The following is an 18953-nucleotide window of genomic DNA, read 5'->3' on the forward strand; positions in this document are numbered from 1 at the left end:
GGTTGTGAAACTTCATGTTCAGAGTCTCAGCTCCCACTATTTCTTCAGCTATAAACATATTTACAACCTCGTCATTTCCCTAACGTCCTTCTCAGATTGCAGCGATTTTGAATTCCAAGTGTTTCGCAGTAGGTCAGTGTCAGCTAACCAAAGAGAATATAACCATCACGTGTGTAATTAGCAGCGTCGTTTTTCTAAAGATGAGACATATTGTCGGGGACGGTCTAACATGACAAATATTATAATCAGTTGCTAATTAATGAATGACAAGTTCCACCAAGATTCTGCCGTAAACATAATTTTATCATCGACGCAATCAGTTTCAAATTATTGTTTATAGTACATGTTTGTGCCATTTTCGACATCTGATTAGTACTTCAACATAATGGTTTCAAACCTATACTGCGTGCAAATTTATATAGGCAGTCATCAGCTGACGGGAGTCAAAATCTCTTCAGGATAGATCACTTGTAAAACGTAGGATATCCGCTTATTGGAGAACCAACTAAAGCTGTTGTCAAACCGAAAGGAATCTGGAAATGGAAAGCAAAACAGGCAAAGTGCACGGGTCATAAATTCGCCAAAACAGAGAAACAGTGCGGAGACCAAGTCGTCTGCTCGTTGCGCAGAAGTTCTTGCGACGTCAGAAGGAAGCCAACCTCTGACTGGCCTTCATTGAAAAGATAGTGGGTAGACCTCAATGTTAGATGCCTTGAGGTTTACTCACTTTCTTTTCAATTAGCCAATAAGAGCTCGTCGTTCTGACATCATCGCAACCCCTGTGCAAGAAGCAGACGCACTTGCGCTTCGCATACGATGGGCAAGACTCTTTATGTCAAAATCCACTCTACCAGATTATGTACGTTCATTCAAACAGCAGATGTGCAGATGCTTCAAAATGCGTGCTTATAGATTTTTATACGCTTTTAATAATATTTCTGATGTCGACTTTTCTTCGTACCTATTCAATCATATTTTTTACTATTTTTTATGTTGCTGCCCGTGCTTACCGTAAAAAAGACCGTCTACCTTTATTATTTGACACAACTATAGTTGTCATCAATGTTATCAATAAAAGCCAAACAAAGGCCCCAACTGTGTAACATGAATGCTTATAACGGCAATATTTAGGCTGTTTTGGGGGGCTAATTCAAGCGAGCTTGTATTGCTCAACGTATTTATGCATCATCAACAACATTTCACCAACTCATTTTCAATAAGATGTTCTAAAAGAGCCCTGTAAACTACGGTCTCTTTTCCGCGCATGCATGCATTAATTTAATTCCGAGTCTACGAATTAATAACGGAGCCGGCCTCACATGTTCCGATGTCGGGGTTTTCCAACTCTCCAGTCTCCGGCACGAGGTCACACCTGACCCTGGTGACTGGCAAGACTTTCTTTTGCTGCTTCCCATTTTCGGTGAGCCCACGCGTGACGCTGAAGTCCACGTCGTGACCAGGACCTGTCTGGAACTTCCAGCGAAGGATGCAACCGGCGCGCTCAACTTGGACGGGGACCTCGAGATGCTCGCCCCTCTCGAGAGTGCAGTTGACTGACTGGGGGTCGTCCCATACCTTGGGCCCGTTCTTTAGGTACAGCTCCACGGGAACCTCCCCTCCGGGCCTAATCTGCATAAACCGGCGAGCATTTTCTTATATTAACCGACAAGATGAGAAAGGCAAGGAGCAGCTTTAGTTGACCCGTCTCCCAGCGCGAGCTTCATACCACAGACAATGCTTCCGTTTTTAGGTGCATGTCGAGCGTGCGCGCGCTGCCAAAGCACGGCGGAAGGCACGGAGGGCGCACTAGAGGCCGGGCGTTCGAAAGAAGCGCCCTGCTGTTCTCACCCTGTCAGTGACTGCAATCGTTATCACAAGTTCACTGGGACAACAATCAGTGTTTACCGGCTCTACATAAACCAATAATTGCCTTGTTCAGAAGCAAGGTCCTGTGCCGTTTGATTTATTCCTTTTAACGCGTTCGTAAGCGTTTAATCAATGTGATATTAGAATCGTTTACACATTCAGGTTATTGGAAATTGCGACTGAACGGCGACTCGACCAACACTATTTAGGCTACAGTTACAGGCATCTTGAGAGACGCAGGGCGTTGCCTGCTATGATCCTGCGTCCTGCTTCGTGAATCGTTCATCGTCCTTTCGTATCAGCCCGTACCGCAATCTCTTTAGCTCCGGAACGATAATAAGGTCCCGCCATGCGTTCTTTAAGGTGTCGCGGCCAATCGCTGGTGTTTGGTCGACTCGCTAGATTTATATATAAACATAAAGCATAGAAAACGAACCCACTTCGATAGCGCAGTTGGAATTATGATGACAGTCACCTTTTTTAGAGACACTTTTTTTTTCTGTTGCAGCTTGCCCTCGTATGGAACACACTACCGTAGTTGTAGAACACATCTTGCCCGGTGAGAGCTAAATGTTGAACTGATATGAAACTAATTGCCTTAGTCTTTTTTACTACGTTAATTAAATTTATCTGCTATGGCGTAGCATATTGTGACTAGACAAAGGCGTAATATGACGGCCTGGTAGTTTTGATTTGCGTACTTTACAAATTGTCGAGTGTCTAGCCTACCGGTGGGAATATAAGATGCCTCCGGTCTGGCCGAGTTACTTCCACAATCTTCCTTGATAAAAAAAAAAAAAAGAACGTACTTTGTGTGAACACTCGGGGTCACCATCTGGTCCAAGAAGCTCTCCTCCCCAGTGGACCGGAAGCTGGGAAGGGTCTATGTACTTGAGTAATGCCGACTTCCAGGCTTCTGTACCATTCAAAATGAACCAGAAATTGGGGAAAGTTAAGGCCCTAAAGAGCATTTTCTGATAACACTTGGGGCTTTTTTTTTTTTTTTATTTGAGAAAAGGAGTGAGGAGAAGATAGTCTTTTTGTTGGCCGACATCTCCAACTTATAGAAGCAGAAGTTCCATGTCGGACGTTTCTAGTTGTGATAGACAGCACATGTCCCTGTGTTTATTTTAATTTTTTTTTTTTGCTATATCACTTGCGAAGTGCTTCGGAACAAATTTAGATAAGTTCAAGATGTAGAAAATGGATATTTACTGAGTGTAATCAGCCCCTCTCCCCGCTCTCCTCACACACACGCACACAATTTGTTGAAGGGCAACTTGATGAGACGTGGAATCCCGTTAAAAATGCCGCAACTTCAAGAAGAGCATTTTCCACACTATACAACTATGTTTGTTGATTTGTGTTCGTCCTTTCTCCCCCTTATCATCCTTCTCCATGGATTATTATCGTCATTCTTGTCCAGCTCGCTCGCACATTTATATTAATTGCATTATCATCAGCGCTATTGTGTTGTTAATATGCTACCTACATCATTTCGTCCCTTTGCTGTTTTGACATTTTTGTGCTTGCGCCGTCCTCGCTCGTTATGACATTATGACGCTGTTCTGCTTTATTCTGTGCTATATTTACGCGTCCTATTATGTCACTTGGTTGTTCTGGCGTCATGACTTGTTTATGTATTTTTGTTCATAGTCCATCAAAGGTCCATTTTAGAACAGTACATAAAAAAGGAGGGGGAGGGGGGTAAATACATGAAGCTACCCAAAACGCGAAAATATACAATAAACACAAACTGCAATTCAAAAAAAAAAAAATCAGAAAATTAACAAAAAAATAAAAAAAGGAACGCATTCTGTTTCTGTTGTCCTTTCACGTGATGTTTCATTCTGGGCTATCGGTTTGGCACGTACTCATCAATGCACACATTGGTTGGTCATTTCCGTTGACAAACAGGACAACTCATTGCGAGCGCAAATAAGATATAAGCGTAGTAAAAAAGACTTGTGTCATACCTTGGGGAAACACTTCAATCTTAGATGCCGTCTTTTCTGATACAAATGGCCGAACGAGTTTCCAGAAGAATGGGAAGAAGCTGGGGGCTGCACAAGAGGCGTGGGTAACAAAATAAAAGACTATGTTTTTCTTTCCTCTGAACATCGATTATTTTCTGCGTAATTTGGGTACCTTCTTTTAAGTGTTTGATTCACCAGCATGAAGCTATCTTTTGATGTGCATATTGCATTATACATGAGTTTTGATATTACCTTTTAGGCCCAGTAGCCCCGTCTCTAGAAGTTGAACCGGAATAAAAACGTTAAATACGGTCCTGTTCTGAGGTACACCTAAATTACTTCCTTGTACTTGATAAATTAAGACTTACAAACATTTCTATCCCTCTTGTACCTAGAAAAACTTAATAGATCCGCAACAGTTCGGTACGGAATCGGGTACATGTCGATCAATAAAATAAAGTTGAAACATTTTCAGTTATAAAAGGGCGCTAAAGGCCTAAACAATATTTCTAAAGTTGTATTGTTGAAAGTAGGCTGCATAAAACCCAGGGTGTTGAAACACCTATATTTTTTTTCTATAAAATGTTTCTGGACAACTAGATAAGCGATCTTCACGTCATCATTTCTTCTCGTCTTCGCGACACTGAAAACAATTATATGATAAAAAAATACGCCTAGTCGTGGTGTAATGTCCTGTTTCTCACGTGTACCTTATCGTTCTACCAAGATGCGTACTTTTCTAAAAACATTCATGTTCTGAAAATTTGTTTTGCTCCCCACGACACGATAAGAAATAAGTTATTTAAAAAAATACAGCCACATGCACTATCTTCTTTGCCTAGTAGTTGTTTTTGAAGAGCAGCCTGGTTTTAGCGTCAGCTACAGAATGCTAATTTTTACAGAATTTTTTTTTTCTTTCTTTATCGCGAGCCGTAATTATGGCGGAAAAACTGCAAGAAACGGCGTTGCGAGGGTGTGTCTTGGTAATTATGTTTCAAATACCCTGAAACAAAAATTACAGGAAAACACTTACTGCTTAGTGTAGGAACGCGAAATCATTCGTATACGTAGCGTACTCCTACAAGCTGCGCGCTCCGCTATCCTTTGGAGAGGCCGGCCGGGCAGCCTCTGCGGGCGCCGTCCGGCCGTGCTCTGGGTAGCGGCGGGTGTGTGCTGCTGGGGCGGCGCGCGGGAACAGCGCCAGGAATGTGGGTGGCGTTTCTTGGAACTATTCGGCGCGCGGGCCGCGTTGCAGCCATATTGAGAGCCTTTACGGCGCGGAGCGCATTTCTCTGCCGTTTTACGCGGTTACGTACAAAGCCCGCTCTGCTCTATGTCACAATTAATGGTCTCGCATTAAAATAAATCAATCGTTCATTTAAGATAACCAGAATATCGTCAGTCATTGGCGTGGGCCTTATTATACTAAATTGGTAGATATCGTTCAGAGTTCGTCAGTTCTTAAGTATCCAGGCTCTCATTAAAGGAAAACTGAAGTGGTTCTGTATCTGAGGGAAAACATTTAAATCCTCAGCTCATTTGGCCTACAGAATCGCGAATATCGAGATTATTTTTCAACTTGGTGCATGGAGTTTGCAGAAAATAATTTTTAAAGTACCGCTGAAGCACCTTGTTTCCGGGGCGTGACGTCATAGTAGGTGTTTTCAGAATCCCTGCTCTCGCGCATCTTCAGCGCCTGTCAATGCTATGGACGCGCACTCTTGCTATTATCAAAAAATGTCAGAAATAGACGTCACGACTGGCGTCAGTGCGGAAAAATACACCTGGCCAGCTTGCAATTGCACGCGCTACCCATACCAGCGACATGCCCTTGGCGGCTCAATGATCCTAGTATGACGTCACGACATGCCGTAGGTTATTTGTGATTTCTAGCGTTTAGTTACGTCTTCGGGGAAAACAAACGTGATATTTAGATTCACGGGATAAAAATACGCCAAAATTTACCTCTAACTCGTTTTGCTTTTTGTTTTTGTTTTTCAAGAAGTGCTTTAGCTTCCATTTAAGCCATCACAAATGATCTAACAATAAAGTGAAGGAAATTCGCCTGTAAAGATAATTAATCTAAAGAGAAAGCAACTCGCGCATGGAGTTTCCTTTTTCGTAATAAAGCGCTAAGCCCGGTAACTTTAAAGAGCTCAAAACTTTGATCTTAGGTAAAGAAATATTTTATTAAGCAAAACCACTAACGATTCCTGTTGGGCGAATGAATTCCAAGAGCATAAATGATACTTTAGGGTCTCAATTTGCTACGGTGGTTATCCCCAAAGGAAAGCACGGCGCACCCGGATCGTTCATTAGTGCACCTCTCCAGAGACATTTAGAGATTTGAAAAGTCCTGTTACGTACAACAACTCAGTGTAAGTCCAAATAGTGGAAAATAAAATGTGCGCTTACCATTGATGCACAGGTATCGCTCAAGTGTCTCAGGGTAGTTTGTGTCGAATTGAACAGTTATTTCCCTAAAGAACTCCATTGCTGGTAGAAACAAATCGGGTATTAGTTTGAATTGACGGTATAGGAAATTGAGGAACTATCCATGAATATCCAGTGGCTATACCTTGGAGGCTGTACACCTGCTTCAGGCTGAAGTTGTCATAGTCACACACAACCGTCACAGTATCTATGTTCTTTCCCAACTGGAAAGGAAAACAGGGAGTCTCTAATTTAAGCCTCTACCTGACCACCTTCAATGCATATACCGTATTTACTCGAGTAATAGCCGCACTATTTATGAACAAGGCCCATGCGTCTATTTTCCCTGCAGAACACAAGTACAGCCAATCATTGCGTTGCGTATAAATAACATAGCGAATAAATAGATTAAGAACACGAGTCTCCGTACAAATGCAATCTTCACAGGTGGTATCTTCGCGCCAAGACGTTATCTCTGTCCTGTGAACAGCTGGAATCATACTGTCGATCGCGGTGATTGGCAATCTGTGTGCTTTGCGGAAAAGCGAACCCTCAGGTTTTCTTTATAAACAGTGCGGTTATTACTCGAGTAAATACGGTATATAGTATTATTAAAACAACGACACCGGTATTTTTTGTTGTAAAAACAAGAAGCAATTTTTTAGCAATCCAGTAAAAGCCAGTGTTATAGACGTGGAGCTAATTATGAAGATCGAATTGCGAAACGCCACTGTAGTTTCTGATATTTTGTTATGTATATTCACTCTCGAAATATTTGTTCGTGGGTTTTACTCTTTACTTTGTTCTAATATTTTTTCACGTAATTCCTTGCTCTACTTGTGCCTCTATTTCTTACGTCTAGTTCTGACCGATGTCGCAGTATTTAAGAATTCACACCATATTTTGCAAGTTTCATATGCGTCTATTTCTAGTCCCCCTGGGCAATTTAAATAATTCCAATAATATTTTTGCTTCAATCTATTTTTTTTTATTTTATACCAAAACACAGTCAGTGTTGGAACCCATACCAATTTGACTAGTCGAGGGTACAGTAACAAGATAAATTTTGCAATGCCGTCGGCAAAACAACATATCAGGAATTAAAAAAAAAATCTGTTAGGCATTAGAAGTAAAGAGGATGGTTTGTATTCAATCATGTCGGGGGATGGCGATTCTGTGGTACTTATATAAGTTGGCTTTCCCTTGTTATCTCATTTCGTTTTTTTTTTTCGTTTAATTCACCTTAAGGGCCGGTTTATGGCGCCACATAAGATGGGGGAGGGGGGGTATTCATATCATGCAATGAAATACAGATACTAACAAAAACATTCAGGATTAATCAGAAACTAGTCAAATTAACAAATATTATTAACATAAAAAATGTCATTGGGAAGATTACTTGAATTCCTCCAGGGCAATGAAGGTGATGATGGAGGATGGAGGCGGACCCCGCCATTGATGGCTTGTGGAGGGAATGATCGGTTGAACGCGTTTGTTGAGCCAGAAATGCGGTTGATGCTGCAGTCATTGTTAAGGCCAAATTTTGCTCGGTCGGCAGGTGATAAAAAGGCTGTCTTAAGATTGGTACAATTATAATAGATTTTAGGAAGAAACAAGAGCTGCGAGATTTTTCGACGAATCTCTGGGGGGAAAGGATTAGTTGACTGTTAAGGAAAAACACTCACGGAAAGAGCGTATGTGGGTAGGATGAACCGAGCAGCCCTGTTATGAACCGTTTCCAAATGAGTGATGAGGTAAACTTGATGAGGGTTCCAGAGGAAGGCGGCATATTCCACTTTTGGTCTGATGAATGTGTCGTATGCCAGCTTTCGGAAACGTGATTGTGCACATCTGAGGTTTCGTCGGGGAAGTCCAAGGGTTCTGGTGGAACTATCAGTAGAGATGGCTTCGGTTGGTTCTTTCTGTTTATCTTTCATATATAAATATATATAACCCTTTCTTTCCCTGCCTTTAATTTTAAAGGAGCGCTTTGCGGTGAAAGAGTGCGGTAGTTTGTGTACACCTTTCATGCTTCTATTTTTTTCGTTTTTAAATATTCATTACTACAACGCGCTCAAATTAAGTAGTCCTTCGCAGTGCTGCCCCATCGCCGGAATCCTCACCTTCTCACTCTGGATTTTGAAGTCCGCATATATCTGTTCAACCTGATAGAAGCAGGCTTTGGACAGTTCCTCCTTGGATACGCATTGTAGTAACCCTGCGTTAAAAATGAAAACGATTTGAATACCCTTTAAGGCACAGCGTTTTTCTTTACCACTTGGTAACGGAAGCTCTAAGCAAACACTTGCTCTTCAAAGAAGTGGTAAGCTAAATAATCTCCACCAAAATATGCACACACGTGCAATTTTGGTTAGTAACGCGTTAGTCGTAACGCTTTACTGTAACTTCGTTACTTTTGCGGTAACTTGTAACTGTAACGAGTTACTTTTTTAAAAAACGTAACTTGTGATTGTGGTTATATTACTTTTTCTGATGTGACGATGAAAATAACTACGTTACTTTTTCCGTTACTTTCCAGATTTTTTAATAATAATATAGCATTGAACGAGTACAACCAAGCTATTTCTTGCACTTTCCAAATCGTCTGTTCCAACATTTCGAGTGTCAAGTTGGCCTTGCACAAACTTGCGAACTCGAATATAGCAACGTGTAGATTTGATAGAAAAAAATGTCAAGTTATCTTTACAAACGGGCTTGTGCTTTGTGACTCAACACTTACATCTTAGTATCTTGAAGCACTATCTATGATGCCGTTTTTGTTTTTTCTGCGCGAACGCTTTTTAATCGAGTAAATCAACCGTGAAACAATATTACACGTGGAGGGCACTATGCAAGTTTTGTGTTTTCATTTGCGTCACTACACCGGCGTGGTGTCAACAGTCGAGACAAAATTTACTGCTGTTTGCGCGGGGTTTGTTTCCGGCTTGCCGGGTACGAACTGAAATAGTTCCAGGGACTCTATGAACCCAGCGCAACCATCAACGAGCCAACAATATGCCAGTGCTACCAAGGATAGGGATGTTGATGAGAACAAAGAAAAACTACCATGGCCGTCGTACAGAGAGTATTTTTCTATGGTAAAGGTGATTGCTAACAAAAGCGTAAGAAGCTTAATTTTTAATTTTATGCTATAAAACTTCGTGAGGGGCGTTTTTAATTTTCGTGTTATAGAGAAGTAACTGAAAAGTAACGTCGTTACTTTTTCGAAGTAACTATAACTGTAACGAGTTACTATTTTTGTTGCGGTAACTGTAACGGTAACTTCGCTACGTTTTTAAAATAACTGTAATTGTAACTAATTACTTTTTAAAGAAACTTAGCCAAGACTGCACACATGTACACATTAAACGTAGATATATTACTATACCACTTTATCTCATAAGGTAACATAAAAAACAAAAAAAAACATTGAAATTTTTTTTTTCATTTAAAATTATTTTTGAATTCAGGAATAATCGAGTTTTGAATCTGAATCGAAAAATGATTAATCGAATAAATCCGCTTGATTTCCGTATTTTTAATGTTACATTTTTCGAAATGTCGACATGACGAATATTAATAACCTGCTGAACAAGGTTATGCTTTATTTAGGTGCGCCGTTTAAGGTAGCGGTCCTCAGAAACCACTGTTATGCTTCAATCAAGCCTGAATTGAGTTGCCTTCTTGTGTCAGGTTTTTTTATATTTTTTTTTTGAGTATCCACTAGCGAGTTCGATTGCAAACATAAAAAAGTCATCGAATGCCTTAATACAGTAGTTCAAGGTAGTCAATACTATTTTTCAACGAAACATTTTGAAAACTATTACTTCAAGGAATCGGTGCTACTTTTGTATTCTTTCATATTAAAAGCGTGATCCGACCCTTCTAAAATAAAATATGGTGGACACAACAAATATACTCCGGTTCATCCTTTTTTGTATATGGTAAGCATTATTTGATAACTGAAGTTGTTTTCTAGGAAACTACAGTGCCTTAAATTACAGTTAATTTTTATGGCACACATATTCTTATTAAACTCAACCAACTTCCAGAATAAAATCTTGCCATTTACTTTAGCAGTCACGATTTATAGATAAGCCATACAGTCGTGCAATCAATAATCGTATGGGCCATGTCCTTCGTCTCCACGTGTGATAGGATTTCCTTTTTCGCACTGTACATACAAACCAGGGCTGGGCAGAGATACTCCAAAAAGTATTCGGGAATACAAATACTGAGATACATGTATTTTAAAGCCAAAATACAGATACGGATATACATTTGTCTTTTAAACTTCCGCAAACACGGCGAAAAAGTATTCTAGAATACCGATGCAGATACTCACAAAAATACATTAGTTCACGAACGGTGCTACGTGGACAGCGGTCAGTTCGTGGCGAACGCGATAGGTAATTTAGGTTTGTGTTCCTCTTTTTGTGCCATTTTATGCACTACTCATTACCTCGAACTTTTTAATTATCATTCTTTCCGCTAAAAAAGCATGTCACCCCTGTTTAACTACATAGTTCAGGGGTGGCCAAACCGCGGCTCGCGAGCCGCATGCGGCTCTTTGCTGGTCACGGTGCGGCTCGCGGATCCCTTGTTAAACACCCCCCCCCCCCCCCTTCCCGGCCTTCTCCGCGTAGAAAGGGTTTTAGAATAAACAGCTTGCAGGGGGGGGGGGGGGGGGTTTGGCAGCCTTGTGCCCCCATACGTACAGTCGAACCGCTTTTCACTCGTATGTTTCCACAGATCCTGTTTCTTTCATTGTTCAAGAGAGTTTGCCGGACCCTAATTGGGAATGTCACCAAGAACAGGGACTGTCAAAACATCCGTGCACTTTGGCTTGGGGTCGAGGAAATGTTCTGTATCGCGGCCTTTGTCACTCGCCGGTGATACTTGTCCCCTTTAAGTAACGGTTGTTCTCTCCATATCGTTTCTTGTTGAAGGTCGCGGAAGCCCAGGTTGACCTCATTCGTAGCTTCCACTAGTCACAGACGTTATGTTCAAGTTCACAAAGGACCAGGAACAATCTTATTGTTATATTTACCGGCTTGCAGTTGTGACCCGCAAGCTGCTTAGTTATGCTTTCGAGGAGGGGGGGGGGGGGCGAGGGGGGGTAACCAGGCAGTGGTGTTTGTTTTGTCCCCCCCCCCCCCCCCCCCCCGGCCCTTCCCCGGTGGCTCTTAGAAGTTTTGTGGTTTCCTTTGCGGCTCTTGGGCCAGGTCAGCCTGGCCACCCCTGACATAGTTAAAGAACGGTAAAGACTGCATGCCATGCTTGACAAAAAGCGTCTGCCCAAAATGAACCCGGTTTTGCCTTGAGGGCGCATCTCAAACTGTCATATTATAAGCTTCTTAGTCACCCACAGCGTAGGAAGTTTGGACAAGAGGGCCGTACTTTTTCTCCACTCAACCCCTTTACAGCGGTCGCTCCGCTAAGTTGGAAAGAGTGGAGGGGTTTGTGAGAGGAGCTGATTTTGTTATTCTTGCAAGTAGCCTTCTTCAAACCACTTTTTTTTTATTGTTGGTGATGGAGATGGATTATGTTATAAGGCAGGTTCATATTATAAATTCGAAATCATTATGCACCAAACAGATATTTTTATCCCTTAAATTTATCTTACAAAGGGCACCAAATGTAACGAGATGCCTAAGTCGGGCAAAGTATCGCGATACAAGCGATACATTTCAAATGTATTTCACTACTGAGATACCAATACATTTTACAAATGTACCTCGATACAGAGATACAGATACTCGAAAGTATCTCTAAGATAATATCGCGATACATTTGTATCGCGATACTGCCCAGCGCTGGAACCAACACACCCACTTGTTCATATAAGTACGGAGGACATTATATTTTCGGCCACCTTTATAGTCGCAGTTGCCAAAACGCAGGATCCAGATGGGCCGGCCACCCCGGTCGTGGCCGCTGATCCCGCCAGGCAAGTAGCGTCTCAATACCTGCGACAACGTGAAGCATTTTTAAATTATAAAACCGCGTTCGCAACCGCTTTGCGAACGCAGATCCGCTTCCAGTGAGAATGAACGGTTAAAGAGCGTTTAATGACTATTGAAATTGCTTCGTAATACTGTCTTCACAAATTTCAAAACCATAGAAGAAAGCTTAAAAGTTTACTTACGCAGTGTCCTCTACTAGAGAAATATTGTTGTTTTTTCTTTTATGGAGTACGATTGCCTCGACTTCTCACTACAAAACAGTGCTGATAGGTATAATTTTCAATCGGTATCTTGAGAACCTTTCCGGAAACAGCTGCCTCTACTGAGGTTAATATAAGCAACGGAAACTCATTCCTCATGAATATTTTCCGGTATAGTTCAAGAAATATTTAGACTAAATTCTTATTTTTTAGATAACCGCGAGTTTTCAAGCTTAATGTTTTCGCTCTAGAATTATTAATATACGCGAAGTCCCCAAAGAGAGACAAAATATTCAATCAACTAACCTTTTTCGTTTTATTGTACTTTAGAATACAAACGTCACTTCGCAGTGTGAGTACCAGATATGTCGGGAATAAACCTTCTCCATCGAATTTTACTGTCCATGTATTATAGGGATCGCCTATGAAGCAAGTATATTTGACAGGAAAATTTAAGCAAAAATTTGATTATTCATTTTTTTTTTTTGGTTTGACATTCATTTCCCTCACGCCCGCATTGGCTAAAAAAAATCAGAATCACCACGTTTTTGGTGGTATGTTAACCATTACAGCCACTAAATAGTAGACTTGTTATTGTGATTGTTATTGTTTCCTCAAACTGCTTTCAGTATTGATAGTGTGCACATTATTTAAAATAACCTACTAATATTACCCTCGTTAATTAACTTTCGTCAAACAAATCTGTGTTTGTTAAATAAAAGCAAATCAGGCTAAATTAATCCGGTATATATTGAAGAACACTTTGCTCAATACGGAGTGCAAAATTTACCTCTGGTAACTGGTACGTCTCCAGGAGCAAATCTATGTTGTTCTCATGACGCCATACTTGATTCTGCAAATCAGTTGGAAGAAACGTTTCATTTTAATAATACAAATCGCAACAAGTCACTATGAGAAAACAAGGAACACTTATTTACAGCAACCACTTTAATTTCTTGCAAGTATTTTCATTACACCGTAGCATATATGAGAAATTCCTAAAACCTCCGTTCCTTCAAGCGAAAAAGCGAACAAGAATAGGCATCGGTGGTGTGCCAAAAAAAGAAAAACACAGGCTGCATGCTTTTCAAATTCTAATTACACTTGACTTATTATACTTGCCATGATATCTAGGAATTTCCTTTGATGTGTTGTCACACACCTACATGGAGGCCCATGATATTTCCGCATGAACGTCTATTTGAAACGTACCCAGTTTTGGGTATGTTTTACGAACTTATTATTGTACGTAGGTTTAGAAAGAGTTATATACGTAAAGACAGGGGACGGGACAACACATCTTTCTAAACCTACATCATTACCAACGCGCTCACTAAGAAGTTTATTATTGAACGAGTTCGATATCTTATTGCCTTATTGCTTTGGCATTCAAATTGCCAGCGCGTTGACAAAAAAGTGAATGTAATAAGCGTAGAAATCTGGGCGAGTTGGTGATGTATACGAACGAGGATACAGCGCAAAAAAATAACGGACCAGTAGAAGAGTATACACACAGACAAGTCGCTGACTTTCAACTGAAATTTAATTTTTTAAAAAAACATGAAGGCCGCGAAAAAACCCGGCCAATCTACCGCACACACGACACACACCACGTTCCCGTTTGCCGAGATATTCTATCTATTTTTGACAGAGGGCCTCAAAGGGGGAACTGACGCACGCGCCCTCGCTACATCGTGATATATAAAAGGCCTCCGTTATCTCGCTCGTCCTTTTGTTGTTGCGTCGCATCATTATTGTTGTCTTTTCAAACTTAGGAGCGCACCCACACCTGTCGCAATGAATCGCCAAATGACTTGCAGGGAACGATCACACAAATAATGCATGCTCCCTCAGTCTATCGTTGACGCATCTACTACACTATCCAATACACAACTTACCACACGATTGCCGTATTCTATACAGAATTCCCACTTCGCACGCTACGAATAGCTTTTTATGCTCTTTTCGCATCGCGCTGCGTGTGCTGCTCCCCTATCAATTGTACCACAAAACTTCTTGAGTTTCTTGGGAGCGGAGAAAAGAACCGGAAAAGCGGAGAAAAGAAAAGTCGACGCCTTGTCTCTGTGTATACACCTTTCCAAGAAATGCTCCTAGGCCGCCGCCATGTTGTCTGATGCTGATGCGGCTGGTACCACTTTCGCGCCCTCTATCAGCTAGAAATTTCCTGTTACTCTCTTGGACTGTGAAGACCCGCTCAGCGCGGTTCTCCACCTACGTTTTTACGGTTTTGCATTCGACGTTTATTCATGAGCGTAAACTCATGCCTGCAGTGGCAGGCATGAGTTTACGCTTATGCCTGCCACTGCAGGCATGAGCGTAAACTTTCATAAGTGCCCGTAAAAAAATACAAGCAAAAAAAAAAGCTGGAAAGATATATTTTTTTAATATTACGAGCACATACTAAGAAAAAGAAAGTTGCTTTTTCCTAAAAACTAAATAGAAAATATATATACCAGCGGCGGGGTGAAGCGAAAAACATCGGAGTCAAGACCCTTAACCGCCACTTTGATCGCTTAGAACTTTTGTACCAAGGAAATGGTGCAACATATTTGTGTGCGTTGTTTTCGCCTGGCTTTAATTAAATCAAACACGGAATCTTTGAACGAAAATAATCTCTGGAGAAGGGGAACAAGTGGGATAAAGGACAAACACAAATCTCCAAACACAGCTACGTGACTGGCGCGCGACCGAAAAAATCCGCCTGGTCCGGCTATCGAACCCGGGACCTCTCCATTTCCAGTGAAGCGCTTTGCCAACTGAACCAACCAGGAGTTAGACGTCAGTAGAGCAAACAGGTTTTATCAGCTGCCACCAGTCTAACACCAACAAGGGTGAGGCTTGCATTTTAACGTTGTGATTACAATGCAAATAAATGCAAAGGTGCAAGCGTGCTGGACCAGGTGGATATTTTTATTTTGTTTTTTCAATGGAGATAACTTTTTTGAAAATGTGTTTTTCAAAATAATTTTTTAAAATGTGTTTTTTAAAAAATATTTTTGTGTTCATATTTTTATCGCAGGTTCATATTTTGCAGAAGTATTTCGGATGCCATGGCCTTATTATATGTAGTTTTTTTTTAACTCGTTAATGCCATACGTATTGAGGTAGAAGGCCTCAAAGTTAATGTATTTGTTTCACCGGGTCTAAAGTTATGCTTTTTTTCAATTCACAGAGCGTATTATAACTACATGCAGTTGACTTAAACCTTTGGTGCCTTACATGAAACAGGAAACATTTTTAGCGTACGACTCTTTGCCTGCCTTCCACAGGGCCGCAAAGTTGGCAACTGTTGCAGTCCGCTGTGGGAGCAGGGCCGTGGCCCGGCTCCCACAGCAGCTTAAAGCATTTTTTTCCTCGTAGTGACAACTTTTTATTTATTTTTTTGGAGGGGGGGGGGGGGACAAAAAGTTTAGTTTTGTGCGATTCTTTTGTGTGTACAGGTCATATAAAAAAAAAAGAACAAAAATTTCGAGTGGACATGTAGGCTGGATCGCTCGTGTCAATCGCCCTATAATGATTGACATCTTTTCGACGCACCATAGAATGACTCGAAGCTCAGGCGGCAACTACTGTTGAGAATGGTATCCAAAATCTAATGCTTCGTCATGATAAGTGCCTAAATTGGCGCGGTTATAACGTGGAGAGGTAGATACAGTAGACATTTAAATTTCGTTTATAGTTAAGCAAAATGCAGAGCACATCTCCTTTATTAATATTAGTCTGTTAGTTTACATATAGTTAAAAAAAAACAGCCCTCCAAAAAATTTTGTTTAGCAAACGGCTGCTTCTAGACATCGAAATTTTCTTTAATGCTTACCTTACGTAGCATGTGCTCGGCCTTCTTGACGTCAAAATCCCGAGCTGCGGAAAAAAGACATTATATATGCAATATAAATAGCTGTTCTGCGTGTTTTCGTTCCTCATCCTTCGTACTTTTTCGTGCTGTTCTCAACAATGAGTTTGTACCAACTAGCCCAAGTGTCTATTCTATACGTATTAACCTAATATGCGATTATGGTGCGAAAATAAGCAATCAATTGCCATAGAACATTCCGGACTCGCAGTTTAATAAACATTATCATCATTACCCTATCCTCGTAATTCCATCTTCAACCGCTTAATCCGCCGTTTTAAAATTGTCAATATAAGGTAGATTTTAATGGTTCTTCCATCCTTGTAGTTGTGCTTTGATTGCCTTTTCTGTCATCAGAATAAATGTGCCAGGATGAACTAGCACATGTGTGTAGATAAATTTTTTAAGTTATATCCTGTGGCAGGCCAAGAACGCAGTAGAAACTTCGGCTGAAGAACGCGCACAATGCCTTCAGCCGGACTTCGGTTCCGCGTGCGACAAATTGTCATCAAAAGCAGGAAGCACGTGCTGGAAGCGGAATATTTACTGCATTCTTAACTTGCCACCAACTGTAGGTATGTACACACTTAATCAAATCTTTCAAAAAATTTAAATTTAAATATCGGCTATTCTGATAGTTTCAGAAGAGCATTATACTACCTCGCTGAACGAACCAATACGTCATTCACTCTCTGTTTTGACATGATGGAGTCTTTCGATATTATCGATCTCGGTTATCAAATATTTGTTAGAAATATATGCGCAGCTCACGTTCTGCGCGTCCATCATCTAAATTTGTCAGTAAAATATCGGCAGCAGTGTTGTTTGAACAGTGGCATGCCAAAGTCAAGCCATGTAGCAGAACACGGACAGCTGAAGCCCGTCTTGAGCCTCTACGGGTTCGTTCGCATGTGTTTACCCAGCGGCTAGGTTTTTTTTTTATTATTTATTTACTTTTAGAACAACTTTAAAAAACATAAGCCACAGCTATGCGAGCAAAGTTGGCACAGATTTGGGACTGGCACGACGGCTGCTTGGAAGGATTTGTGTAAATTAAGGCGCGTATGACTGCATTATTATGGATAGTTTCACGGAAGCACTATTCTGCATTTTCGCATGTTGTAGTAGCACCTTACTGCATACAGCACAGGGGAACCGTATTGCCGTGTTGTCGTAACTTTCAGGGCCGGCTGAATAAAAACTGAATCAATTATGTTATCACAACGTCAAGTCTCACCTCTAAGCCATCGAAGAAGGAACGAATCCGTGAATTCCTTTTTCCAGATATCCTGAATGCACAGCTTGAACTGAGACAAATTAGAAAAAAAAAATACCGAGCATTCTATAATTTTGCCAGGGCAAAGCCCTTGAATTTATGGCATAAATAAACCATTGAATTTTTTAGATAACTTCGCAATACAGAAGCAATATGTTGGGTGTTATCGTGAAAACCGAATTCCTTGAGCCCGAGACTACAGTACACGGGAGGACACCCAAGATACAAGTAGAGAGGTTATGCGAACACAGTTTTAGGGTCAAAACTACGTTATTTATTTATTTAATACGTTTATTTCTTAATTGCTCATAGCACGAAGTTATTAGATCGGACGTGCGTCTGGTGGCGTCTGATGGCGTGCGGCAAAAATTCTGATTGGTTGATAGGGTCATAACGTCACAGCCACATGACCTCGCGCGTGAATTTCAAGCAACCCACAACCCTCACGTAAAACGTGACGTCACGCGTGGATTGAAAGTGAATAAGAAACTTGACATGTAATATGAACTAAAGGACTCCACATGTCTTAAATGATTTCACTCCATAAAGTAATTAATTTGAATGAAAGATAAATCTGAAGAATTTGAGACGGGATTCGAACCCACGTCCCTTCGGTTCCAAGCCAGGCAACGCACGCTTGCACGGCTTGGAAACGAGCGGGAGTTTATAAGTTTCTTTGTTTCGTTATCGCTTTCCACTTTTAAAGCCGAAGCTTATTGTGTCTGTACGTCAAGGGCACTAGTGTCTGACCGAATACACTGACAAATCACGTTTTCGTCTGACAGGTATACACTGGAATACTCAAAGGGCTGCACTTACCTCATCGAGAGCTTGTTGTTGCTTCTGACTAAGATCCCCAAGATATCCGCTCATTGTGGCGTCTCTTTACGTGGATTCGAACAAACTGCCGCAACTTACCGGAACGTGAACTGGCGAAGTCGGGCCTCGACACTGCGGCAGCCTTTTAGAGTGAGGTGTAACCTCCAACGGGCAGGAAGGAACGCATGGAAAGAAAGCGAGGATACGATCGTCCAATGATTAAACGGCCACGCCGGTCGCAGCCACTCGCTCTCTCGTAAACATACGTCGACCTTGGAGGCACAAACGAAACGACGTCGCTTCGTTGCAGAAACAGTAAGGATAAGCGAAAATGTAGTCAGCACGCGAAGGCTTATTAATTGCTGATGCAGCCAAATGAACTAGAAGGGGTTGACAAACCATATGCTAATTAATATCTGAAAATAATAGTTTCTGGTTAGTTACGGGTTCCAAACTGCTCCTTTCTTGAGTAGCATATGCGACGTTCAAGAAAACATAAACAAGTTGGTTTGTTTTTTATTTGTTTTGTGAAGCCACGGCAGA

The 18953-nt window shown here is 41.2% G+C and overlaps 1 protein-coding gene across 1 annotated transcript; it reads right to left on the reverse strand.

Moving 5' to 3' along the window:
- Window positions 1–382: 382 nt before the first annotated feature.
- On the reverse strand, window positions 383–18467 carry LOC121045501 (SEC14-like protein 2). The gene is made up of 12 exons (XM_040498937.2): window positions 18411–18467; window positions 17553–17622; window positions 16280–16323; window positions 13232–13294; window positions 12151–12244; window positions 8399–8493; window positions 6421–6499; window positions 6258–6338; window positions 3843–3929; window positions 2676–2782; window positions 1320–1629; window positions 383–533 (listed from the first exon to the last, which is right to left on the reverse strand). Exons 1-12 carry the CDS (start codon window positions 18462–18464, stop codon window positions 430–432), a joined length of 1188 nt encoding a protein of 395 aa, XP_040354871.2. The 5' UTR covers window positions 18465–18467; the 3' UTR covers window positions 383–429.
- Window positions 18468–18953: the final 486 nt, after the last annotated feature.

Source organism: Ixodes scapularis, unplaced genomic scaffold, assembly GCF_016920785.2.
Source record: "Ixodes scapularis isolate PalLabHiFi unplaced genomic scaffold, ASM1692078v2 PGA_scaffold1__304_contigs__length_218370807, whole genome shotgun sequence".
Lineage (NCBI taxonomy): Eukaryota > Metazoa > Arthropoda > Arachnida > Ixodida > Ixodidae > Ixodes > Ixodes scapularis.

Coding starts and splice junctions, on each gene's coding strand:
- LOC121045501 (XM_040498937.2), bottom strand. CDS start 18,464: ATGAGCGGATATCTTGGGGATCTTAGTCAGAAGCAACAACAAGCTCTC. Junction 17,623..18,410: donor AACAACAAGCTCTCGATGAG/GTAAGTGCAGCC, acceptor AATTTGTCTCAG/TTCAAGCTGTGCATTCAGGA. Junction 12,245..13,231: donor AGACGTACCAGTTACCAGAG/GTAAATTTTGCA, acceptor ACGTTGTCGCAG/GTATTGAGACGCTACTTGCC.